The sequence below is a fragment of the Aulonocara stuartgranti genome, assembly GCF_965226115.1.
Source record: "Aulonocara stuartgranti genome assembly, chromosome: 12".
In the NCBI taxonomy this organism is placed as follows: domain Eukaryota; kingdom Metazoa; phylum Chordata; class Actinopteri; order Cichliformes; family Cichlidae; genus Aulonocara; species Aulonocara stuartgranti.
In genome coordinates this window covers 10,917,367-10,944,728 of record NC_138948.1, presented here as the reverse complement: position 1 = coordinate 10,944,728, position 27,362 = coordinate 10,917,367, and the positions used below count along the sequence as shown (strand labels likewise).

At 38.4% G+C, this 27,362-nt stretch overlaps 2 protein-coding genes and 1 long non-coding RNA gene across 5 annotated transcripts; 1 reads left to right on the top strand and 2 right to left on the bottom strand.

Moving 5' to 3' along the window:
• Window positions 1-892: 892 nt before the first annotated feature.
• Window positions 893-18,648, bottom strand: LOC309719529 (uncharacterized protein). Its single transcript, XM_082555688.1, has 11 exons — window positions 18,427-18,648; window positions 17,948-18,089; window positions 17,530-17,662; window positions 16,509-16,775; window positions 14,930-15,064; window positions 11,535-11,583; window positions 11,210-11,351; window positions 9,307-9,445; window positions 7,484-7,613; window positions 1,641-1,780; window positions 893-1,552 (listed from the first exon to the last, which is right to left on the bottom strand). The coding sequence occupies exons 1-11, from the start codon at window positions 18,488-18,490 to the stop codon at window positions 1,391-1,393; spliced, it is 1,503 nt and encodes a 500-aa protein (XP_082411814.1). The 5' UTR covers window positions 18,491-18,648; the 3' UTR covers window positions 893-1,390.
• LOC309719035 lies at window positions 15,399-16,374 on the top strand. Of its 3 annotated transcripts, none has more exons than XR_014280132.1 (4): window positions 15,399-15,683; window positions 15,800-15,867; window positions 15,961-16,062; window positions 16,185-16,374. It is a non-coding gene; the product is annotated as an uncharacterized lncRNA (long non-coding RNA). The 3 variants fall into 3 exon arrangements; XR_014280133.1 differs by having other exon boundaries at window positions 15,402-15,683; window positions 15,961-16,033; XR_014280134.1 differs by having other exon boundaries at window positions 15,405-15,683; window positions 15,961-16,374.
• Window positions 18,649-21,039: 2,391 nt separating the features above from the next.
• Window positions 21,040-23,301, bottom strand: LOC309719029 (granzyme A-like). Its single transcript, XM_082554790.1, has 5 exons — window positions 23,105-23,301; window positions 22,741-22,882; window positions 22,277-22,415; window positions 21,766-22,041; window positions 21,040-21,670 (listed from the first exon to the last, which is right to left on the bottom strand). Exons 1-5 carry the CDS (start codon window positions 23,166-23,168, stop codon window positions 21,509-21,511), a joined length of 783 nt encoding a protein of 260 aa, XP_082410916.1. The 5' UTR covers window positions 23,169-23,301; the 3' UTR covers window positions 21,040-21,508.
• Between the last annotated feature and the right edge of the window lie 4,061 nt (window positions 23,302-27,362).

Sequence of the window (27,362 nt, the reverse complement as noted above, 5' to 3'; positions counted from 1 at the left end):
TTGCAGCGGCTTTTCTTTCTTTTTTCGACACTGCAAAGAACTCTAACTAATGGTATAGTAAGAAACTGAGCGTCAGTGTCACATGAAGCTCATGGTCTTACAAGTAAAGATATTATTTATAATATTTTTGGACTGTTCATGTTACAGTAATGCTGAGATGTATTTAGAGGGCTAAGTAGATTGGTTACTTTCCCTTTAGGATCAATAAAGTTATTCTTATTCTTTAACTATTCTCAACTCGCAGTGCCGCTAATGGGTTGTCATCAGCAGACAGCAATGAAAGAACAGCATCATTTAAGGTAAAACGTCTAACTAACAAATTGAGACTGCCCCTTGTCATGGATGACACTTGTGGTATGTCGTGACATTTTGCACTCTTCCTGTGCAGGGTCTTAGCATTATTTTTTGTGGTTTGCTCTTAGTCAGAGGCTCATTATGCTTGTTCTTCTAGAAGTGAATGCCTCTTGTGTTGACATTACTACAGCTCTCTTTTGCAGGAAAGATTATTACAACCTAACCTACCTCAGGGGGGGAAAGAAGAAAGAAGAAAATAAATTACAAGATATCATCTTTACTGTGTAAGTGATTTAATTCCACAGCCATTCACTGGTATCTGGTTACAGTGACTCCAGAAATGCTTGCAAAAGTACGGGACAAGTTTGCCAATCATATGGACATATGTCACATGTCTGGAGAGAGACATATTAAGTTCAAGTACTGTATTTATAACTTTTATTAACTATGTATCTTAAAATGTAAGGTGGGCTCTATGTCCATTACTTTGAAGAATGTAGCATTCTAAAATCAGATACGTTTTTTATATGACATATAATGTGTTTGAGAAATTGGAAATTTGAAAGAGCTATAGTAAAAACAATGAAATAAACAGTGATTCCTTTTAAAATTTTGCTTTATTAGAAAGTAGAAAAAGAAGAAAGTGTAGTCAAAAAGCAATACAGAAAGTAAAGTAGAAACAATGCAGATTTAAGGCACTTTTACATTTGCTTATCTTTTCAGGTGTGAAAGCTATGTACCCATGTTTATGTATGGTGTGCAATGACAATTGCTAAAATACTGGACAGTCAATCTTTTCCTACACAATACTAAAAAGACTGGTTATAGATATCTCACCCAAGTTCCTGCAAGGGAAAGGGTGATGAACCCACTTCCAGTTATATGATGTTTAAACAAACGCCTGTTCATGTAATAGATGTGCTGATGCTTTTAATAGTCTGTAAAGATTATAGCAAGCAAGGAACCTACTCTATAAAAGATGAAACAGAAGCCATTAAATGAAAAATAATAGATCAAGTGGACCCAGCAGTGGCATGTTTAACAGCATCAAAGATTCATATTTGGCTGTTAGGTCATATCTGCATTGATGTCGGTATCACATTTCAGGGGCACCCATTGTGTTCTTGATCCACTTGACTTGTTTTTCTGAGAGAAAAGAATAGACTCCAGGTTTTTTTATGTTACCACACTCTTTAGGTCCAAAAGAAGTGACTCCAACTAGCACTCCATTGCACAACAGTGGCCCTCCTGAATCCCCCTGCAGAAAGAGCAATCGCTTTTGAATTATTTACAACTTTCAAGGTGGCAGCGGGTCTTCAAGCACAAAAAATATGCATGATCCTTACCTTACAGGTATCAGTCTTTTTTTTACCCTTTGAACCAGCACATATCATGTCACTGGTGATAACAGGGTTGCGGTTGTATAGGTCACGAGAGTTGCACGTTACTCTATCGATCACAGTCACATTAACAGACATAAGGACATCTGATGGTTTGTTTTTTTTAGTTAGTCCCCATAGCTGTAATGCACAACTTATGTTGAGCTGAAAGGATGTGGTCTGGCTGCAAAAGGTTCAAGCTTACATCATTTCAAGAACTCTGGTTGAATTTACCACGAATAATGACCATTTTGTTTATTTACTGTGCGATGGTGGGTTTCTTTACGTGATTCCGAGAACGTTGTCACTGGGTGCAGATATGTCAGTAAGTCACTGACACTTTCACATTTGCTTTCTAAAATGTCATCTTATTAACCAGAAGAAAAAATGATTTGCAGAATAAACAATGAAAAAAGACACACTGTTCACAGACATGTTGAAATCATAAAACCGTGAATGGACTCAAACATAGTGAATAATTGCAAACAATGCTCTGGAACTGTGTAAAACAAAAACTCAGTAAAACATTTGAGGTTGTCTTTTTGTGAAGTTTACGTTAAGTCTTTTAAAAAATTCATTATCACAGAAAAAATAATCATATCATTGATAATATTTGTATTTTAATATTATTTAAAAAAAACAAGACAAGGACAGAATAGGATAGAAAATAATGGATGTATTCAACTCTCTTCTGTGGTAAAGCTGGTATTTAAAAAAGAGGGAGAACAGGAGGAGAAAATAAATAAATAATTATTGTCACAGTCGGGGAAGTGGGGAATGAGGACCCAAGTGCCGGCCTCCTTATGCTGAACAGTGCGTTTATTTATAGTGCAGTTAATAATCCACAGAATAAATCCCCATGCACTCCCCTGACTCCCGTGTCGTGTCTTCTCCCAAAACATCCGTGTTCTGTGCTCTCCACTCCCGTGTCTCTGCATTCCCCATGCCTGCTGCTATCTGGCGTTCCACGCTCCTCCTGAGACACAATAGAAACAGCCATCAAGACACCACATAACTAGTCTTCAACACTGACTTGAAAACTGACTTGGAGTCTCACGCAATAATCCCACGCCAGAGGGAGCTCCATCATACTCTTAAATAGCTCCCCCTACGAGCCTCATCATCAGCAAGTGCATGGCATGGTCTTCAGGTGTGGCCAGCCCCCTACCAAGGGGGCTGGCACCCAGCCTACAGGAAACAGCACCAACTGCAGACAAACAAACATCCCAACACACACCTGCCTATTCCTACAACTTGGGACACAGCCGGCAGCTCAGTGCAGCTAAAACACACAATAATAATAATAATAATGATAATGAGTCCACACTGCTCAAGGACCCTGGATCCCTCAGACCCAGATCCCCGACGTTAAAGAGTGCATATACACATACAAGCAATTGTAGTAAAGAGCCTTCAATATCAATATCAGTATCTTGTGGATTTTGTGGGGTCCAGAAGAGAGATTTTGGATGCCTCCGTCTGCATTCTGGACCCCTCCATGGTCAGAGAATACCGCCACAGCTACCCAAACAAGCCTGGGAGGCTCACCGAAGGACTCACCTTCACTAGAGTCCTTCGGGTGCTTAAGACCATCGAACTATCAAAAAAGACCACATCTGGTCTAATGAAACAAAGACTGGGCTGAAACTGGGCTGAATGCCAAGCATCATGTTTGGAAGAAAACAGGTACTGCTCATCACCTGGCCAATACCATTCCTACAGCAAAGCACGGCAGTGTCAGCACCATGCAGTGGGGATATTTTTCTGTAAAAGGAAAACTAGTGGGAGACTAGTTAGGATCAAGGCAAAGATAAAATCAGCAATATACAAAGACATCCTTGATGATAACCTGCTCCATAGCACTGTACTTTGGACTTTGGGGAGGGTTCATATTCCAACAGGACAACGAACCAAAGCACACAGCCAGGATAACAGAGGATTGGCTTAGGGACCACTCTGTGAATGTCTTTAGTGGCCCAGCCAGAGCCCAGACTTGAGCCTGATTTAATATCTCTGAAGAAAACAGAAAATGGCTGTGGACCAACACTCCCCATCCAGCCTGATGGAGTCTGACAGGTTCTGCATACAAAAATGTGAGAAACTGCCCAATAACAAGTATGCCAAGCTTGCAGCATCTTACTCAAAATTACTTCAGGATATATTTCCTGCCAAAGGTGCTTCAACAAAGTATCGAGCAACGGCTCTGAATACTTAAATGCATGATATATTTTTGTTTTCCTGACTACCAGCAATGCAAATTTGTCCTCTGTAGAGCACCTTTCTAAACCTGAATATCTGGCATGCACTGCATACTACAGAACTGCCTCCTTTTGGTATCTACAGAGGACATTTAGGGCTTTCCAATGATACCAAATGTGAAGGGGTGGAGCTTTGGGAACTTTAGTTTTTTCATTAAGGAACATGGCGGCCATCGCTGCAAGCACATTTTATGGGAAGAAGAAAAGTAAGTGCATAAAACTTCTTATTGAGCAATTTTTAGCTATAAATGTTGTTAACATATTTTAAATAAGTCTCTTAATAACACATTAAAACATAGCATGCTTAATTCTAACTTCATTTTAGTATAGTATTGAAGTGTCTAAAAAATGTCCTCCGTAGTGGACATTTGTAGTCATTTCCTCCATTTTGTTCTGTTTTTTTAAATGACCAGAAAAGGAGTCCTTTTTAGAAGCAGAAAGAAATTTATTGCAGTTTGATGAGGGAAACCCAGATCTTGAGTTGTCTCATGAAGAAGATCATATGGAATAAGCCCTTGAAGAAGAAAGAAGGAGGAGCATCAGAGATGGTACTCAGACCTGAACTTGCTGTCATTAAGTGGTTGGACAACAAGCCAGTTGTCATGGCATCCTCTGTCGATGGCAATCAACCTCAGAACAGATGCACAAGATGGTCTAAGAAAAACAAAAGGTTTGTCCATGTGCCAAGTCCACTGGCAATTGCTGAGTACACTACCAATATAGGTGACGTGGACCTTGTTGCCGAATGTTGAGTTTCTACAGGATGGTCTCTCGCACTCAGAAATTGACAGTATGTGCAGTTTTCTACTTTTTGATCTGGCAATCACCAACTCGTGGCTTCAGTATAGCAGTGACTTGCAGTTTTGGGGGAAGAAAGCACTACAGTTCCTTGAGTTCAAACTTCTCCTTGGTGAAGAGTTGAAGCAAATATTTGCCATCAAAGTTCATTTTTATATGTTTGGCCTTCCAATGTCCTCTACAGTGGACATGTGATATCTAAAAAATGTAAACTTTTTTTCCCCAAAAAATTATTTCAGTCTTCTAATTACCTTACAAACATTGGGGGATTTAAATTTTTTTTTGATTGGACAACATTTTTTTTCCTGGTAGTCAGGGGGTTAATACATTTGCAAGAATTTCAAGCAAAGTTTGTCCCCTTTTTCATGATGAAATACTGTGTGTAGAATTCTGGGAAAAAATGAATTTGATCCATTTTGGAATAAGGCTCTAACATGACAAAAGCTACGTTCACACTGCAGGCGAAAGAGCATCAAATCTGACTTTTTTGGTATGACAGTGTGAACAGCACAAATCCGATATTTTCAAATCCGACCTAGGTCACTTCAGTACGTGGTACTGAATCCGATAAATATCTGATGTTTTAGAACGCGACTGCTGTTTGAATGGTCATATCGCATTAAATCAGTCTTTTACGTCACTGACACAAGACAGACGCCAATTATCAGCACTGGAGAAGACAAACAAGAAAGCATGGCGGCCATTGTTAAAGCACGGGCTCTCTTTTTTCTCAGTGTCCTTCTTTCTCTAATTAATTTGTCAAAATTCTGTCGGTTACGACTGTGCAGAAATTGATAGACTGCTGCAACAACACCTACTAGCTCTGTAGCCGCCATTTTTACTTTCGTAAACAGAGCGTGTTGTGTGTGACGTCTTCTTTTGCGCATGCGGGCCGCTTTGAGGGCCGTGAACGTTCACACTAGAGTGCGTTTGCTGTCACATTTTATTTGTAGTGTGAACAATCAGACAAAAAGATCGGATTTAATCAAAAAATCGGAATTGAGCATTAAGACCTGCAGTGTGAACGTAGCCAAAATGTGGAACAAGTGAAGCACTGTGAATGCTTTTCGGATACACTGTAGCTGGTTACTATTGTTTTGTGGAGCATGATGTACCAAGTCCTTCTTCTTCTACATGACGTTATCACACACACTGTCCAGCAAATTATCCCTGTGGATGAATTACAATATGGTAAATGGTCTGTATTTGTATAGCGCTTTACTAGTCCCTAAGGACCCCAAAACGCTTTCACGCACACATTCACACACTGGTGACGGCAAGCTACATTGTAGCCACAGCTGCCCTGGGGCGCACTGACAGAGGCGAGGCTGCCGGACACTGGTGCCACGGGCCCTCTGAGGCAACCAGTAGGCAACGGGTGAAGTGTCTTGCCCAAGGACACAACCGAGACTGTCCAAGCCGGGGCTCGAACCGGCAACCTTCCGATTACAAGACGAACTCCCAACTCTTGAGCCACGATCGCCCCTCAATACAATAGAGCTCAAATAAAAGGCATGGAATTTCATAGATATGGTTGCCTTTTCCCTTCAACATTACAAGGTCCATCCATCCATCCATTCTCTTCCACTTATCCGTGTCAGGGTTGCGGGGTGGCTGGAGCCTATCCCAGCTACTTTACAAGGTTACTCAATTTTTTAGTTTTGTTTTAGCTTATCAAGCAGTTTTATATAACCATATAACCACAGCTCTGTAACAGGAGGAGTGGCCCAGGACTGAATTATCTAAAAGTAAAATAAAAAAGTAACGTGTGGAAAAAGATTGGTCAGTGGTTTCTGAGCACAAGTAATCAGGATGAAAAATGAACAAATAAGAAAGCATGCTCAGTAATTTATCTACATCAAAACAAAATCAGTTCACAAGCCTCAGTTTCAGTTTCAGTATATAAAGCAGGAGCTGGTGAATCTTTCTCACTGGCAGGCTGAATAATTTCACTTTGTTGTTTTACTTTCATGAGTTTTGTATGTACATTAAAAAAACAAAACAAAAAAAAAACCTTTGTATGCTTTTATTGCAGAGGTAGCCTTCAAATGCAGCAAACAGGAGTACTCATATTCTTGGGGTTACTTGGGGATTGAAAAACAAAGAAAAGGAAAAGTTTGTGCAATGATAAGGACTAACAATAATAAGGATCTGTCATATATGTGCAGAGATCAAAAATAAAAATGTAAAAGAATGAAATGATAATATTAATAATGCTCAAGTCAGTGGTCTATAGGAACAGCAGTAACAGATTTAACAAGATTACAAAGATGCTCGTGTTCATTAAATTATGTGGACTGATTCCTGTGGATTCCTTAAAATTCAGATGACTTAGTTGTTTTTTTGATCCACTTGAGTTGTTTTTTGGAGAGAAATGAGAAGACTGCAGGCTCATTTATCTCGCCACACACTACAGGTCCAAAAGAAGTGACTCCAACCAGCTCTTTATTGCACAGCAGTGGCCCTCCTGAATCCCCCTGCAGCAAGAACAAATGTTTGACATTTTTGGGGGGTGTTTTAACTATTCTGGAGATTTAAAAAAGCCAAAAAGGTCTTGCGCTTTATTGCAATTTACAATTTCATATTACAAAGCAACTTACTAATATATACTTACATTACATGTACTAGCCTTAGCGTTTCCATTTGAACCAGCACATATCATGTCACTAGTAATAACAGGGTTGCGGTTGTAATAACCACGAGAGTTGCACTTCTTTCTGTCAATCACAGTCACATTGACAGACAACAAGACATCCGACCTATTCTTCTTTTCAGTTTTTCCCCATCCAGCCACCAGACAGTTGCTGCCAGCTGCAGGGTCTTTGAGAGTTTTGCCCAGCTTGAGAAATGTCACTGTTTTGGTTTCCATCACTGGATTGTTAAGCTGAAAAAAAGAAGATTTGCATATTGATAATGATTATCTATGTATTATGTTTATATAAATGGCCTGTATTTATATAGCCCTTTACTAGTCCCTAAGGACCCCAAAGCGCTTTACATATCCAGTCATCCACCCATTCATTCACACACTGGTGATGGCAAGCTACATTGTAGCCACAGCCACCCTGGGGTGCACTGACAGAGGCGAGGCTGCCGGACACTGGCGCCACCGGGCCCTCTGACCACCACCAGTAGGCAACGGGTGAAGTGTCTTGCCCAAGGACACAACGACCGAGACTGTCCAAGCCGGGGCTCGAACCGGCAACCTTCCGATTACAAGGCGAACGCCCAACTCTTGAGCCACGATCGCCCCTTTATATAGTTATAAAGTAAGTAAATAAGACAGAACATAACAGCAGGGTGCATACATGAAACGCCCTAACTAAGCCGCTGGCTTAATATACAGGAATATTTGTGCTGAGTATGGCCTGGATGTCCCAAGGTCAAAATGGAATACACCCTCTAGGGTGGTTAAGAATGACCAAGCTAAGACCCTGTGGGACTAAGTAAAGAAAGAAGGCTGTAGTAATAGATGTAGCTATATCAAGTGATAGCAACATCAGGAAGAAGGAACATGGGAAGCTTGGGAAATACCAAGGGCCGAGAGAGGAACTACAGAAGATGTGGAGGTTGATTCAAAAGTTGTCCATGAGGTAATTGGAGCACTTGGAGCAGCTCACCCCCAAACTAGGTTAATGACAAGTGTCATTATTACTAAAACTAGTAGTGTGGCACACTAAGCAGGAAAGTGCCAGAGGAACAGGGGATAAAGCATGATGCTATAGCAACATGGCTGAGAGCTAAGATAGAAAATCCCTAAAGATAAAATTAATCAATACTTTAAATATAATTAGCTGGTAATTTCAACAGTGAGTGTAGTGTCGTGATACTGGACTGCAGCGAGCCAACACCAAATGAGAGTCAGTTAATAAACAGATTGCTAATTTTTAACAGTCAGTTATTACTCATTGGTCAGTACTAGCTTACAATGTTTTGACTTTAAAAACATGTTTCAACTATGTAAGAAGAGTAAGTAAAGAAAAGAAGAAAAGTAAATGTTAGGTCCTGAGCTGCCTAACATTTCATATTATTCATATTGTTACATATTTCAATTGTCTTTTCACAAATAGAAATGTTTTATGTAACTGTGGCGGAGGCGTGGCCCCGGGCGCAGCTGCAGGGGAGGAGTGGAGCGGAAGGCTCATCAGGGCGGCGCTGCGAGGCCGGTAAGAACAGCTGATGTTGTTTATGGACTGATGATGGTCTCCCTCCGCTGTGTTTATAGTGAGACGAGGAGGAGCGGCCAGGGGAGAGATCAGCTGGGCTCGTGAGCTGTCAGACTGTGTGACTGAGTCAGCTGTCAAAACAACAACACTTGAATAAATGTGGAAGTTGGCTGTACCTACCTGTGTGTGCGTGTGTCTGTGCCTGGTGTATTCCACAGTAACATAAAAAACATGTAATACTAAATCAAATCTCATGTGATTAAAAGCTCTAAAAAAATTGTGCACTTTAATTTACTGCCCCATTTTAAACAAATTCCTCTAAGTGGGTTTTCTTGAAAAAGCGTTTAAATTACAGGGTTGCGTCTTTGCTTCATTTAGTATTGTGAATTGTACAGTGAATATTGACCTTACCTTGAGCAACATGAGGTCATTGCCCTTTAATATATTACAAAAGTCAGGATGAGGAAATTGTTTCTTAACCTCTCGGAATTGTTTCGAATCTTTTTCCTCTTTCTTGATGGAGTGTGCTCCCAGGATCACCTCACTAATACTGTAAAAGAAAAAAATACAGAGTAAAGTTAACATATATAAAAGCTTCATAGGGGAGGACTACGATAAGATAAATTAACTCTATATTTTGTTATATGCATATTATTAGAGGTGGTTGCGTTATGGGTTTTACTGAAAAATTACTTTCATGGGTGTAGGGTGATGAGGGTTAGAATATGAACAGATTTTGTCTATTGTCATTTTTTGGAACGTTATCAACCTCTATTTTCATTAATGTGCAAAGCAGTCAAACATACTCGTGTCTTACAGGCTTTTTTCCTGAGAGCTGAGGCTTGTCCTTAAAAACGGCAGAAAAATCTGAGGGATTTTTAAAAGCAATGCTGTAGTGGGGCGAGGTGGACGCACCTGAGCGTCATCAGCGATCACGCTGCGCCTGCTTTAACCCTTTAAGACCTACCATAGAACCAAGTTCGCCAGAGCTTATATTATATTTTTACATGCTGTGGAGCCATTTTTGGGAGCATTTCAAGTTGCTATACATCAATACAACCATTATAGCCCAAACTTTAATAATATGTCTGCATTAGGTGCATAGTAATTACATAAATTGCAAAAAAGTGCAATAAACTACAAAAAAATTGAAAATCGTTTTTGTTTTTTTAACATATATTTCTAGTTAGAGAAATTTAAGAGGCTTATCCCTCAAAACTGTAAATACAAAAAAGTTACACAAACTAGTTTCCCACCACAGGAAATTTATTTTGAGTGTCTTCATAGTTTTATTTTTGAAATACACCAATTTTTATATACTGCAGGAAAAGCGAAAATAAATATTATAGTGCAAATTTGCAAAATAACAGCATATGCATCAAAATAAACTATTTCCAGCAGTGCAATATGAGTCTTAAGCATCCCAGAAACGACACAGAAAGTCATAAAGTCAAACATAACTTTTTAAAACACATAACAAGTAAAACACAAGCTCATAAGGCCCCGATCGTAAAAAACTACATTTCCGCAAAATGACGTCACTTCCGGTTTCGGGCAGGTCATGCGGTCATGTGATAGTTCGCGCTGATGGACGTAGGAAGTGTTACAAACAGCTGATGGATCGGCGAAGCCTGTTTCTGGAATATCATGTTTTTGTTGCTGCAAGTGATTTTTATGCAGTTTTTGCAAAGCTATATGTGGAAGGAAACTGTGACCTAGGACAAGCTGATGGCATAAGATGTAAGTACAACTCCTCCGGTTTCATATGCAAAAAAAATTATTGCGCTAGCTTACTTGGTTGCAGAGCTACCGGGATTTAAAAATAGTTACGCAAAACAGAGCGTGCCTGCTCCGATCGGCTGTAAAGGGTTAAAAGGGTGAACTAGGTCCTTTCTTAGTTGTTGTAGGGGAAGTGAGCAACTGCGAGGTGAAAAACTGAAGCAGGGTGTGAAAAGTGACAGCAACCGAGAGTAATAAAAGCAACACTGAAATGTGGTCGCTTCCGCCATGAGTTTATTCAAATACATTTTTAAGGAGATGCTGATTTGATTGTGCCTACTATTAACATGATAAGTAATTATGTAAATTATTTACACTGAAGATGTGAAGTTTTAGCATATTTGTACTCACAGTATCAGTGAAAGGATTACTGACAGTATTTTATATGTAGACATATGTTATATGTATATATTATTTTATATTATTATGTATATATTATAAAAATGTATTAAAAAAACACACAATGTGTTATTTTTCACAGTCTGTTAAAAATATTAAGATATTTTGATTTGATGTCAGAAGAGTAAGTCTGTACTTAGTGCAGTGGGCAGCAGTCAGGACCCATTGTGGATGGATTAATATCCCCCCACAGAAAGACTTTTTACTTTTCAAGTAAGCCATGAAACTCAGGGAGTGTGGCCTGACTTCCTTCCCTCCAATAATCTCAGAACCATGACCTAAAATTAAAAGAAAATATTCACTTAAATATCTAAATCACAAGATAATCAAGTCAAGAACTTAAAAATGAAAGAAGGAACAGATGAGTAAAACACAAGAAATGCCAGCGGCTTTGTAATACTGAAAGTAATGCCCTTGCATTCTGTGTACTGAATGAATGTGCAATAGAAAATATTACTCACTTGACTGGATGATGAAGAAAATCAAACATGAGATTAAAAGACTGAAATTCTTCAGGCAGAACATTTTGTCTTACCCCTCTTTGATTAGATGCCGAATGCCATGAAATTTACTTTGATGCATAGCTTTATACGCTGAGTTCGAAGGATGTGGTTTGATCATGGAAAATAATGAGTCAGCAAAACTGACACATGCCAGCTGATGAACTGGTGATATTGTTTCAAAGCAAGTGGTCAGATTTATCACAAATAATAACAATTTTCTGTAGTTTCTATATGAGAGAGGGGATTAAATTGAACTTCCATTGTAGTTTTAAGGTTTTTATTAAAAGTCAAGAATGGATTAACTGAATTCAATTTAATTTTATTTATATAGCTCCAAGTTAAAAAGGCACTTATATTGGTGCCAAAGTATAATTCAGTTTAATGCAGTAACCTGAATTGTCAATCAAAGCGACCAATCACATTAGGACCCCATTTTGTTTATGCTCTACCCCCCAAACAGTCAATAGTCAGTTGATTTCAGTTTCAAGGAAATCTTCTGCAGCGCTTCCAAAGCACACACTCTGGTGTGCGCAATGGCTTCTTTGTGGCCGTGGCTGCTGAACTCTTCACATATGGATTTTTGAATTTCTGCACAAGGAATTGTGTAAAGTATCAATGAATACTAGTGTTTGTAAAAACTAAATAATTTGCTTGTTATTTTGATTTTTTTCATACAGAACTTTTAACATAAATATAATTCCAAATCTTTACCTCCAGAAAAAGTGAGCACCGACAAACACTTGCTCCTGCGTCTTCACTCCAGTCACTTGACTGCTTTGGATGTCACTCACCTGCTTTCTGCTGTTCCACAGACTTTGCCTGCCTGCCTACAGTAACCTCTCCTCGTGCTCATTCCAACAGCATGACAAGAAGTCCCACTTTCACTCCATTCAGTACTTGTTGCCTTCTTATAACATTTACTCTTCAATGGAGTCTTACATGGTGAGCGTGTACATAGGTCATGGCGGTTGAGTGCATTACTTTTTGTTTTTCTTTCAAACAATTCTAACTACAGATTCCAGGTCTTTCTGTAGCTGTCCACAATTGGTTCTTGGCTCTTGGCTCAGTCCTATGTCTGAACTCTTGTGGGGAGCATCTGGTCGTGGTTGATGTGAAATTATGTTGTTTCATTTCCACTTCCAGATTATGGCCCCAGCAGTGCTCACTGAAACCTTCAGTAGTTCAGACGTTCTACTGTAACCAGTGTCATCAGTATGTTTTGCAACAATAAGTTTGCAAAGGCCACTGATTTTATCCATCATGACATGTTTCTTCTGTGACACCTTGCTAATGAGCCTCCTTTTGTACAGGCCATCAGTTGGGACTTACCCAGCTGAATTTGCCCTTTCTTTACATGCTCAATACTTTTTTTACCCTGTAATAATAAAATAATGGATTGCATTTATATAGCGCTTTTCGGGGGCCTCAAAGCGCTTTACAATGCCACTATTCATTCACTCTCACATTCACACACTGGTGGAGGCAAGCTACAGTTGTAGCCACAGCTTCCCTGGGGCAGACTGACATTCTGTGTCCTGTGTCCATTCTCATTATTACATAAAACATATGGACTTCTATGGTTTGATTTATTTGCATGTGTGGACTGGATGGATTTTTAATGATATCTGGCGAGAATTTCATATTCATATGCGCCTTTTTTTAGGAAATTGGGGAGATATTCAGTACTTATTTTACTCACTGTATATTCGTACATTTGACAGTTGAAATGAGCACTAAATCTGTTCACAATGCACAGGTTTATTAAAATTTACTGTTGAAATGCTACATCTCTTCAATCCATGCACATTCTGCACTTGGTAATCTGTTTACATTAACCCTATAAAGCCCTTTGTATCATATTTGATACCTGAGTTTCTGAGACTTCTATCTCATCAATATGATCAATACTTGTCATAATTTCAAAATGTTATGGACAAAATATTAACATTGTTGTTAACAAAACGTTGAAAAAAAAAGCCCAATGTATCAAATGCGACACAAAAAAAAAAAAATTATAAATATATAATAAAAATATGTCATGAACAACATGATATAGCAAAAAAAAAAGTGTATTTTGTTATAAGGGTTAATAAACATCTAAGTTCCCCCCAAAAATGGGTTGGGGTTGAATGGGATGAGTCTTACAGGGTTAATGGTCAACACAAAACTTTCATCTTCCTGGTGAAACTGAACAAATGCTAATTTTGGATCGTGTTATCAGAATTACTCAAGTAATACAACGAATTATAGTAAAGAGAGGTACTTGGTAAGGGTCACAAATTTAACAAATATTTGTGTCTATCATAAACTCAACGGGTGCAATGACACAAAATGAACCCTCTATGGTGGATCCAGTGGTCAAGGTTTTTCAGGCAGCAGTGTTTTAATTGTTTACTAAAGTTTAATTTTATATGTTAATATATACCAAGACTGACAATCATATTTGACACATCACTTGCAAATTTGGCAACAATATGACAAATATGGCCGGTCACCGGTCATATACATGCTGGACTTATGCACAGTTCGTTTATTCTTGTTTTCTAAACAGGCAAGTGCACATAGACTATTTGAATTTGTGTTTGATGGTCTAGAAAAAAAAATTAACTCCAGTTACACTTGCTCGCCTAGATGGCTAAATGGTGAAGAGGACGAGACTGTAATTCTATTGACACTTTCCAAGATGACAGTGAATAAAGTGCGGGACCATGTGGTGACATATCACCATTCATATAAATGCGTGCAAACGTCACTTTTTTGAAGCTGAGGTGCGGTCACAGCACAAACCGTCATGGTGGGTGATCCTGACCACTATCATTAGACCCCCATTTATTGGACAGGCACTCGAGGATAGAAAGAGGAAATCTTTCATATCACATGACATACCTTTGTCTTCAAAACATGCACATCTAGCAAAGAATCATGCACTTCTCATTTTCAGCAGCTTTATTTGAGTTCATTTCAATCCCATTTCTTTCTTTTACTATTTTTTAAAAACGTTTAGACCACTAGTTTTTGGCAGATATTCAAAAAATGCTGAATTTTATAGCAAAAATACAGCTTTCCAGTCATACTGATTCAACTTAATTTCACCCGATATTTTCCCGTTGTGCCCCATCAGTGGGGCCTGCTCCACTGTTTGAGAACACTCATGTCCAGTAAGACTCTTAGAGAAATCTTATCTGCTTTAACAAAATCCTTTAAACCTCAAAATATAGACTCATATAAATGCAGACCATTGGTGACAAAAATTTGTATTTAAATTTATGCAACAAAAACAAATGTTTAACAGATAGTAAAGGTTTAAGAAGGAAAAAGACTCAGAGAGAGATCTAATTTTGAGTCATAGTTTTTTTGATCCACTGGAGTTGTTTATCTGAGAGAAAAGCATACACTCCAGGGTGTGTTTTGTTACCACACTCCTTAGCTCCAAAGGAAGTGATTCCTGTCAACACACCACTGCACAACAGCGGTCTTCCTGAATCTCCCTGTAGAGAAAATTATAATATGATGGTCACTGAGTGTTTCTTCATTCACTGTGTGTTTATACATCACTCTGCATTTAATTATAAAATATTAATAATCTCTGCCCATAATAATCTCGTCAACAGCATGTCTTTTTCCTGTCCTCCTCCCTCTACCTCCCATTGGTCGAGGCAAATGGCTGCCCCTCCTGAACCTGGCTGTGCTGGAGGTTTCTTCCTGTTAAAAGGCAGCTTTTCCTTCCCACTGTCTCCAAAGTACTTGTTCAAAGGGGGTCTTCTGATTGTTGGTGTTTTCTCTGTATTATTGTACAGTCTTTACCTTACAATGCTTTAAGACAACTGTTGTTGTGATATAAATGTAGCCAAGTGAACTAATACTACGCATGGAAAGGGTTTAAAAAGAGGGAATTGTGTTTTTGACTGGTTGCCTGTCTACCGGAGGTCTGTTGTAGGGTTGTCATGGGGATGACTAGACCTCGTGTTTTGGGGGTATACTGTCCCTTTAAGAGCCGCCGTAAGCCAGAGCACGCATGCACTCAAGTTTGTGTCACACTGAGCGCTGTGAGCGGGAGCACTGGAGAGTTAGAGACTGCAAAAGATTCTGTGGCTAGCTACACACGAGGTAAATGTGCTAAAAAGTGTAGCATACTGCAAAATATTGTCACCAGTGTTGTAGTAGACTGTAATTAGCTAAGTTTCTTTAGCAATGACTCCATGTTTGTGACCATTTCTGTACAGTTCTTAACGCGCGACGGGTGCATGTTTAATGGTCACGTGCTGTGAAAGGGACTGAAGAGCGGGTTGGCGTGAGTAGTTACAGTGTCCTAACAGATTTCAAAGTTGTTAAGTTTATACTTTTACTCACTTTGCATAACTCTGTATGTTTCTGTTTGATTCAGAGGGGAGATCACTTGCTGTGTGATTCCTGCGTGTGTACTTGTCCTAGCACAGTAGCTGTGTGGAGAAACCGAAGTGAGTTCATGATGTTCTCCCATAGAAATGTATGTTTAAAAGAGAGTTTACAGTGCACTTTATTGCCAGTTGACCTGCGAAGTTGTGGGATGTAAACAATGTGTTTATTTGTTTTGTTTTCTCTTTTTTTGTTGTATTTGTTTCTTGACAGGTCACTACTGTTGTCTATACTGTTTGGATTTAACATGTACATATGATAGTTACTGTTGTCTCAGACCCTGAAAGGCAGTTTAGGCTGAGCCAGTGGAATAGTTAAATTTTGCCGTTTCACTCAAAACTACAGAATTAAAACTGTGCTCCTCCGAGTACAGTCGGAGAATAAAAAAGCCCACAAAAGAGTATTTCCTGTGTCCTGTCTCATTCCCCATGACCGGGCCACATAAATAGAATGAAATAGACTTGAATTTATTTAGTAGTTTATTTTTTCTGATCATTAACAGTTAAAGTGGTAAAAATGACTATCAAGCATACATACCTGACAGGTATCTGCTGTCTCTGATCCAGCACATATCATGCTGCTGGTGATAACAGGGTCGAGGTTGTAATAGGCACGTGAGTTGCACTTCACTCTGTTAATCACTGTCACATTGACAGACCTCAGGACATCTGACATTTGCTCGGCTTTGCTTTTAGTTGCTCCCCATCCAGCCACCACACAGATGCTTCCAGCTGCAGGATCTTTGACAGCGTTGCCCAACTTGAGCCAATTAACCGTCTCGGTTTTCTTCACTTTTTTGTTAAGCTAAAATTTAAGATATAATTACTTAAGCATAATGAATTCATCATTGCCTTAATAGAATTTTTACAATAAATAAATAAGATAAAATAAAAACAATTAAAAAAAAACACATTTATTTTAAATGAAACTACTTAAGCCGACTCAACATGAAGTCAGTCTTTAATCACAATCAAAATTGAGAGACTAAAGTCGTAATTCTATTTTGAACAAAAAATTCAAAATACCAGAAGTTTTCAGGATTGTGCAGCTTACACTTACTGTTATATCCTATACAAAATCCACTCTTCCAAGAGGGCATGACAAATGTGGCAATGTGTCTTGACACAACAACTGTAATCTCCACTTTCCCACTCTTTTCTTGAAAAACAGTTTCAAGATTTAAAGATTATCTTGAAGTTTCCACTTTATTCTCAAAATGATTAGTAATACTTTTGTTCTTAATGCGGCCCTGATGCTCTGTCGTACAAACATTAAATGAAAAAAGAAAAATTATCTAAATTTTGCAGAAAAGCATCTTTCTCTTTCTGGTCTCAGGTGGAATTTGAGCTGTTGAATTTTGAACAGATGGGAAGATGAGAAAGACCTTATTTTACATCTGAAGTTAAATAATCATAAGTGACAGCCTGGCTTTGCAGTTGTGTTTATCTTGAATAAACATTTGCTTTTCTTGCTTAACATGTATTATGTAATGTCAGCAAACATAACTTTTATAGAAATCGCTAAGGATCGTTTTTCCATTCTGTTATAGTCATCTTACCTTGAGTAACATGAGGTCATTGACCCTGTCTTTTGCATCAAAACAGGGATGAGGAAAACTTTTTTTCACCTTTTGGATCTGCTTTTTTTTATCTCTCCTGATGGAGTGCACTCCCAGCAACACGTTCTTAATTCTAAAAGAGCCAAAACAATGCAGTGTTAAATTAAAGTTCAATTATGGCATAGGTTTACTGGCCAAGAAAGTGTCAAATAGAGAAGAAATGAAGATTTGCTTTCTCTCTGATTACTGAGTGGTTACATGATAAAATTTTTTTTACTAAGGTCACGATGTGGCATGTAGCTGATTGGAGTATCATGAAGCTTAAACATGTTGACTTGTATGATATTTTCAATACCCATGATGACATGGATTTTTTTGTGATCCAGTAAAAACATAAACAAATGCTTCAGATTCCTACTTATCACAGTGAGCAGCAGTCAGGACCCATGCTTCATCAATTAGTATCCCTCCACAATTGCCCTCGTTACCCTCAAGCAGAGCCATGAAAGGCAGTGAGTGTGGCTTGACTTCATTGCCTCCAATAATCTCAGAACCATCACCTAAAATGACAAATATTCAAAGAGATCACTAAGACAAATGAGTCGACAAGCGCTTAAACCAAAGACAGAAAACTCTCTGCACAACTTACTTTGTAAGCCTATAAGACATCTATGTGACACAGATCACAGAATCTATACACAAAATACCTGAAGCACATCCAAATACAAATTCTAACATTTATGAAACCTTTAAAATCCATGTAGGAGTGATCAGGAAAAGTGAAATTACACTCCAACTAAGAAACCATAACAAATTTGCTGAAAAACATTACTATGACTTAGACATATGTACATTAATTAACCACTAAATAAATCAAAAGCAGAAGAAATGACTCACTTGACTGAACAATGAGAAGAACGACACATGAGATCAAGACACTGAAAAATCCGAAGCAGTACATTTCTTCTTATTTGGCTTTGACTAAAACACACACTGGTGCGCACTCGTCTTTATGTATCAAGCCTAAAGGAAGTGGTCTGAAAATTCAGCATAATGGGCTCAAGCAAGGCGTGGGAATGCATTTGTTTCAAAGATAGTGGTAGCATTTACAAGTATTCATTCAGTAACTGAAGGAAATTGCCGTCCCGGGTTTCCTCCGTGGCGTGAGCGATAAGCAGAGTTTTGTCCTTTCCTTATAAGATTCCTAATTATTTAAAGTAACACTCAGGTATGCCGTTCAGCTGGGTTAGTTACGATATCGGGAGCAGTTAGGAGAACAAAGTGATACAGAAACTGTTCAGATTGCTTTCCCAGAATCAACTCAAAGGTTTATTTGATACACAGCAGTTTATATAGAGAAAAAAAAGGTTCGTGTGTCAGCTTTCCCAGTTCAAACCGGTACAGACTAAATAAGGAAACGTCTTCCTGCCTTCTGAGCAAAGTATCCCTTGTGTAGTTTATCAGTTCAGCTATAATTTATGATCATCCCAGCAAAATACACTCCTAGACATAAAATACAGAGTTCTTTCATTAGTGAATTCTGAAACAAACCACCTAGCCTTTAACGAGCCTTTTCCAGGAGATAAAGAAAAAGGGAGGATGGGAGTAAGGAAGTGGTCTCATCTCTGTGGTGTTTTCGACCTTGGGGTACCAGCTTGTGAGTCCTACACATTAATTCTTGGGTCACAGAGAAAGAGAAAAACAACTAGTATATGGGCCTTATTGAGTAACAGTTTTCCTGTATAAAACAATATCCTGTAAATGCTTACCGTGGTATCAAAATATCATAACAGTAACCATGTCTTTTTTCTATGTCGTTGCTGAGGTTTGTTCTGTCTGGTGTACAATGAGTCATCCTTGAGTGTACGTGTCCATAAATCTACTTGTATGAAAAAAGCTAGAAGAGTGTATTGATGTTAAAAGAAAAAGCACTTTATAATAACTTTACAGTTGGTGTAGAGATTATTTCCTTATCAGACATGTAGCTTTGAAGCAGCTTCACCTGTCAACTAGTGCCAGTAAGAGACAATGAGGCATGTCTGTCAGCAGACAGTCCACAGATACATCCTGAAGGAAACATCTCAAAGGTAGTGCCCAAAAGAAGAAGGAACTGATTATTTTCAAATTATTAATAATTAATTACTTAATTGAATGTATAGTCATAAAGTGGATGTTTTCTATGTTGACATTACTGTAATTAATACTACTCAGAATGAGAAGACAGTATGTGCAAGAAAAAGTTGTTCACAGCCTTCTCTTTTTTAAGGCTTGTAATACGGAAAGTGGTGAATCTTTCTGGCTGACAGGTTGAATAATCTCACTTTGTTGTTTTACTTTCATGGGGTTTGTGTGTCCACAAAAAATGTGTTTTATCTCATGTGTTTCCAGCAAATGTGATTGACCGAAGCAAACAGGAGCACTTATATTTCTCTTGGCATTTTATGTAATTTGCAAAAAGAGAAAATATTTTTTTTAAATTAACAAACATCTTTGTTCACAAAAAAGAAAAAATGAGGGGAAAAGGAGTAAATATGTCATTTTCCACTGCAGGAACTAGGTGATTGTTTGTTTGTTTTTTCCAAAGGAGTAATTCTCTGTTGGCCATTAGAAAGAATATAGGTCTGGCTTTTCATGTCTCAAAGCTAACATGTCAACCTATATGTGCAATCTGCAGTGACAGCATCTAAAATATTAAATTGTAATCCATCACCTATCACAGTGGCTGTGTCCATTTTTGGTAAACAGAACGGCCACAAAGGCAAATATTTGACTCATCTGACTTCAATTCCTGCAGTGGAAATGGCTAGCCACAGCAGAACTACGATCACATGTGTGTACAAGAAGGAACGCGAGAAGCTTGAGAAGTATCAAGGGCTCAGAGGAGAGCTGCAGAAGATGTGGAGGGAGAGAGTAACAGTGGTCCCAGTATTAATCAGAGCACTAGGTGCGGTGACTCTTAAGCTAGGCGAGTGGCTACAGCAGATCCCAGGAACAACATCGGAGATCTCTGTCCAGAAGAGCGCAGTCCTAGGAACAGCTTTGATACAGCGTAGGACCCTCAAGCTCCCAGGCCTCTGATAGAGGACCCGACAGAGACCGCAATGACAACAAGACGTCAAAGATTTCCATCTTGTTTATCATGTTGATGCCTCTGGAGTCATGAAATTTCAGTTTGCTTAATTTATTCATGATTCAGTTGAGTTGTTTTTCTGACAAAAAAGAGTAGACACTAACTGAAGTGGTTGTTCTGTGTCTTCTTAAATTAATATATATATATTTAACCGCTGACAGACAAGAAGTATAATAAAAAAGTTAACATATATTTACTGTTAACTTTTTCAATTCGTGATTGTGGAATATTCATCATTTTCAGCTTCATTTCAACTTTTGATTTAGTGGTTTGTTTGTTTTTTACTGTGTATTAAGTTGTAGTAGCTCAAAATAGCTGCAAACTTAGGTCAGGTCACTAAACAAATTATAATGCATCATGGATAATCCTAACCACCATCATTCAATTCAATTCAATTTATTTATATAGCACTCTTCACAGGGTAAAAACCACATAGTGCTTCACAGTAATATAAAAACAGAAATACATTTAACCATAAAGTACATAAACAGGACATAACTTTGTCTTTGCAAGACATTTATCTAGACACTCTTATCTCAATATGGCATCTGATTCTTGGTGTGCTTGCTTTTTCTACATTTAGTAACCCAGACCATTGGTTACTAATGCAAAACAAAAGTACATTACAGAAAAGTACACTTCTATCAGTCAACTGAATTTCACACCATATTTCTACAGGTTGACAACCACTGATTTACAACAAACGTTCAGTAACACTCTGCTTTAACATCATCCCTAAAATCATAAATATAGACAGATATAAATGTAGACTCGTGGTGGCAAAATAACACAACTGAACTTAGTATCCCTCTTTAATTTAAAGATGGAAGCAGGAATGATTCAGAGAACTCATTCTATTTTAGATCCCTTCATTGTATTTTTGATCCACTTGAGTTGTTTTTCTGACAGAAAAGAGTAAACTCCGGGTTTTTTAATGAGACCGCACATCCGTCCAAAGGAAGTGATTCCAGCTAGCACACCATTGCACATGAGAGGTCCTCCTGAATCCCCCTGCAAAGAGAGCAATAATATGAGGTTCATTTTTTCATTTATTTTTCGACTCGTTTACGGTTCAAGTAGCGAAGTGGACGGTGAGGCGTACATACCTGACAGGTATCAGCTGTGTTTCTACCATTCGAACCAGCACATATCATGCTGCTGGTGATAACAGGATTGAGGCTGTAATAATCAGCTGAGTTGCACGTCACTCTGTCAATCACTGTAACATTGACAGACCTCAGGACATCTGACATTCGATTGACATTGTTTTTAGTAGTTCCCCATCCAGCCACCACACAGACGCTGCCAGCTTTCGGCTCCTTACTGGTTTTGGGCAGCGTGAGCCAGTTTACAGCTTTGGTTTTTTTCACTTTCTTGTCCAGCTGAAATTTAAATAATACTTATTTAACCATAATGGGTTCATCATTGCTTTTAGTAAAAACAAACAACAAAACACACACATTTATCATATTTGAGAGAGTGCATGTATATATTTGAGCTTATATGTATAATTTTGACTTTGAGAAAATTCAACAAAAACAAATTTTCTATAAATTCCTCTAAATATAATTATCAGCAATCTTGGATCACTTTTCCATTCTTTTGTAGTCACATTACCTTGAGTAACATGAGGTCATTGACCTTGTCCGTGCCATCATAGCAGGGATGAGGCAAACTTTTTTTCACCTTTCGGACCTGTCGGAAATCTTTTTCATCTGCTTTGATGGAGTGCACCCCCAGCAACACCTTCTTAATGCTGTAAGAGCAAAAACGGTGCAGTGTTAAATTACAGTTCAGTTATGGAATAGGTTTATTGATTAAGAAAGTGACAAATATGGTAACAGTGATGCAGAGCAGCACTTGTTCCTTGTAAAGAAGTGTTCAAACCCCTGAGCTCTTGTGGTTTCTTTAGTCACTATCTGCCAGATTATAGCTGCTATAATGAATGCTGAGTGGAGCATCATAAAGAGGAAATGTTACTGACTAGCATGGCATTTTGAATAATCATAGTGCAACATCTTTGCAAGAGCCAACAAGAATTAAGATTGCAATTTTCAAATGTTAATGGGAAAGATTCCTACCTAGGACAGTGTGCAGCAGTCAGGACCCATGCTTGATCAATTAGTACCCCTCCACATATCGGTTTGTCACTCTCCAGCAGAGCCATGTAAGGCAGCGAGTGTGGCTGCACTTCATTACCTCCAATGATCTCAGAACCACGACCTAAAGTGACAAATATTCAAAGAGGTCATTGAGATGAACAGATAAATTCTCTTCACACCTTCCTTTGTAAAACTAAAAGACATTTAGATCACACAATCTACATGCACAACACTAAACAAAGCATAAGAAACAAGCAGAAACATTACCATGATTTAGGCATATTTACATCAATTAATTCATTAGTATTAAATAAACAAATGCACAACAGATGAAATAACTCACTTGACTGAACAATGAGAAGGACAACACATGAGAGGAAAACACTGAAACCCCTGAGGCAGAGCATTTCTTCTTGTTTCGCTTTGATCTAAATAGACTGAAACACACTATGGTGCACAAAGTCGCCTTTATGTGAGCTCAGAGGAAGTGGTCTGACAAATGGAAATTCATGTGTCATGAAAAGCGGTCGCAAGCATGAGGTGAGGATGCATTCATTTCAAAGCCAGTGATCCGATTTACAAGTAAATCTCATGATCTGTGTGGCACAGTGCAAGTCATCAGTGGGTGCAGGTGTCAATACATGGACTAGTGTGAAACAGTTGGAGGAAGACATTATTCATGTTGAAAGAACAAGTCCTTTACAAGAACTACACTACCAGTCAAAAGTTTGGACACACCGTCTCATTTAATGATTTTTCTTTCTTTTCATAGCTATTTACATTGTAGACTCATATGGCATTCTGTAGTAAACAAATAACTCAAAACATATTTATATTTTAGATTCTTCAAAATAGCTACTCTTTTATTTGATTACTGCTTTGTACACTCTTGGCATTCTCTCGATGAGCTTCAATGAGTCAGCTGAAATGGTTTTCCAACAGTTTTGTAGGAGTTCCCAGAGATGCCGAATATTTGTTGGCCCTTTTGCCTTCACTGTGTGGTTCATCAGATCCCAAACCATCTCGATTGGGTTTAGGTCAGGTAACTGTGGAGGCCAAGTCATCTGGTGCAGATCTCCATCACTCTCCTTCTTGGTCAAATACCCCTTAGACAGCCCGGAGGTGTGTTTGGGGTCATTGCCTGTTGAAAAATAAATGACGGTCGAACTGAAGGCAGATGGGATGTCGTGTCGCTGCAGGATGCTGTGGTAGCCATGCTGGTTCAGTGTGCCTTCAATTTTTAATAAATCCCCAACAGTGTCACCATCAAAGCACCCCATCACACCTCCTCCTCCATGCTTCATGGTGGGAATCATGCATGTTTCTGCGTCGTACAAAAACACGGTGGCTGGAACCACAGATTTCAAATTTAGACTAATCAGACCAAAGCACAGATTTTCTCCACTCTAACGTCCAATCCTCATGTTTCTTGTCCCAAACAAATCTATTCTGCTTGTTGCTTTTCCTTAGTAGCGGCTTCCTAGTATCTATTTGAGCAAATCCACAAAGGAACCCTGACAAAGCCCATCTGTCATGGTCCGTGTGAGCAGCTGGGTGTGGCTGGTGTGGATCCCGGCTTCCTGTAACACTAGCGTTCCCCCTCCTCGACTCAGAGATGGTCTTTCCCTTTTTCCTTTACAGAGGTTACATCTTTCACCATCTTACAATGCTGTGATTGCAGCCATTTACCAACTCTCTGTGAATGGTACTCATGGTCTTTGATCAGTGGGCTTTGGTCAGTGGTTGTTGATCAATGGTCATGAGAATTAGAATTATTAAGATTAAGGAACTGACCTCCCAGCCTATTGTTTATAAGGTTGGGGAAACCTGCAGTCAGCTGAGACTGAAGAAGTCACTTGGATGAGTGATGAAACGTTTCTCCCACAAAACGCTACATCCAGATGAACAGAATCAACTTTTGGAGATTTACTTACCTGGATTATTGAGCATGCATCAAGATATTTAGTTACATATATGTGCTTCATAATTCCATATATTTTTATTCATATATTTGATGGCTTCAGTGAGAATCTGCAATGCAAATTGTCTTGAAAATAAAGAAAACCATCAAATAAGAAGGTGCGTCCAAACCTTTGACTGGTAGTGGTCACTATGGTCACTTTTTTTTCTCTGTAAAGGTTCTTTTCTGTTTTTCTTATCAGACATGTGACTTTGGAGCAGCTTCATCTGGCAGCTAGTGTCACTGAGAGTCAGTGAAGCATGTATGTTAGCTGGGACTCCACAGATATACCCCGAAGGAATCTTCTCTAAAAATAAGTATGGAGCTTAGTATTTAGTCTGTAGGCTTTTCAGTTATTTGGAGTCTGAAGTTAGAGTGAACAAGGTTGGAAACATCGTCCTCTAGCCAGGTATCCTTTGTGATGTGGCAAAATACCATTCATGTTTAGAGTACCCAAATGGTTAGTGTGGGATAGCAACTAGCTATACAAGTAATTTATAGCATTGACTAGCTAGCGTAGTCAATGCTATAAAGAGAGCACCTTCTTTCTGTATTTGCATCTGTTGCTCCAGCCCCAGACACATCTGACCAATAAGCAGACTAAATGTTCTCATGTGGTTTGTAGTGACATGTTTTGGTTCACTTTGAGTTTTTTTTCTGTGTGAATTGAGACAAAACCACAGGAAAACCTACCCGCCACCCCCCCCCCCCTCCCCCTCTCCCCTCAGTCTAGCCCAGTCATAGACTGGAAGTTGAGCAAAATTAATGACTGAGTCGGTAAGTTGGTGGAACATAGTCATAGCACTGCGTAGCATTTATTCCACTGAACACTATGCAGTGGTTTCAAAAAGTAAGTATAGGTCTTGATTTAACACCTTGTGGAACCACCTTGGGCAGCAATAAGTTAAAGCTCTCATATTCTGTATTACTTTAACACTTTTTGTGGCAGAATGTTGGTCAACTGTTCTTCTCTAAACTTTGACTAGATGACCGTAGCAGCTTGATTCCTTTTTTTTTTCAGCCATTCTGCTGTTGTTGGTATGCCTGACATCTTTCTCTTGTTGCAGGGCCCAGTTTCAGCCAAGCTTCAGCTGTCAGACAGATGGCCTCACATTAACTTTGCATTAACTTTGTATATAGATGAGTTCATTGTCAAATCAATGACTGCAAGGTCCCCAGATCCTGTGACTGCAAAACAAACTCAGGTCAACAAAGCTCCACTACTATTTAATGTTTGACAGTCGGTATGAGGTGTTTGTGCTGATATACTGAGTTTGGTTTTCTCCAAATGTGGCACTGTGCGTCAGAGAACACTGTTCCAGAAATCTGGCTCACATTCTACTTTCATAATCGTACAATTATGAACTTTAACATTTAATATGCTAACTGAGGCCTGTAGAGTCTGAGATGTAGCTCTGGGGTTTTTGCAATGTCTCTTAGCACTTCATGGTTTGACCTTAGGGTGAATTTGCTTTGACATACACTCCAGGGGAGAGTATGCCTTTCTATAACACTGACACCTGAGTGCTCCAGACCAGCAAACTGCCAAAACCTGTGCTTTTATATAGGTGGTCACACATGCTGATGATCAGTTAATCAAGTGCATTAGCAGCACATGGCTGCTACATACCTTTTTACTTTCCTGTAGAAACAGGAATAGAAAAGAACAGAATGGAATAGAATAGTCCTTTATTGTCATTGTACATGTACAACGAAATTACAGGTGCTCCATACCAACAAATATAAATAGTAGACAACAGGATTAAAAAACAAACAAGATTAATATAAAAAATTATAGAAATTATAGAAAGAACAAGTTGGTACAATCCCAAAGTCTTTTTTCTTTGTTTTTCATTAAATGTGTGCAAATAATCAATAAACCAACAACTTTATTGAATATTTGTATCTATGCCACTCTTTGTAAATAAGCTTGTCAGCAGAGTATAGTAAGTAATCAACTGTTTATACTGCTATTCAGTTACTGTTAACTTGTTTCCTGATACGCTACATAAATCCTAAAGGCAGCTTAAAAAATACACCTAAAGGCCTGAGAACCATGAGATCAGCAAGGTCTTTATGTAAAACACATTGCTTGTTTGTGTAATCACTACTTTTTTGACCTATGTTTGATTCAAGAAAAATATCTCACTCTCAATCAAGAATACTGGTAATGTTATTTTCCATCTTTGAAATGCTAATGTTTCATTTGGGTCATGACATTCAATTAAATGCACTGCCACTATCTGAAACTATTGAGAAGACCCTAAAAGTTATGTTTGTCTAATTCTAATTTAAAGCAACAAGTACATTTTGAAAGAAGCTTTATAATATTTCGTCCAATATCAATGGGCCCTGTAATAAAAAAAATATTGTAATAAACAAACAAATGAACAAAAAACACTAAAAAATATAAAAGAAAAAAGAAATCCTAAAAGTGAAGAATAACAACAATAAACATTTTTTAAATTTTACAGTTTAAATTTTTCTTTTTGTTCCTCTTAATAGTTTATATTTTTATGACTTATAACTTCTAGCAGCACTGGATGAAATATATTGTTCTTCGCTCATTTTTCACATTTACTGACTTTCTTGCTTTTTTAAATAAACTAAAGGTGAGTACATCAAGAAAAAGTGGAAAAAC

Coding starts and splice junctions, on each gene's coding strand:
- LOC309719529 (XM_082555688.1), bottom strand. CDS start 18,490: ATGTACTGCTTCGGATTTTTCAGTGTCTTGATCTCATGTGTCGTTCTT. Junction 1,781..7,483: donor TGAAAAGAAGAATAGGTCGG/ATGTCTTGTTGT, acceptor ACAAACCATCAG/ATGTCCTTATGTCTGTTAAT. Junction 1,553..1,640: donor AAAAGACTGATACCTGTAAG/GTAAGGATCATG, acceptor CTCTTTCTGCAG/GGGGATTCAGGAGGGCCACT.
- LOC309719029 (XM_082554790.1), bottom strand. CDS start 23,168: ATGCTCTGCCTCAGGGGTTTCAGTGTTTTCCTCTCATGTGTTGTCCTT. Junction 22,883..23,104: donor CCTTCTCATTGTTCAGTCAA/GTGAGTTATTTC, acceptor TTGTCACTTTAG/GTCGTGGTTCTGAGATCATT. Junction 22,042..22,276: donor ATGACCTCATGTTACTCAAG/GTAATGTGACTA, acceptor TTTAAATTTCAG/CTGGACAAGAAAGTGAAAAA.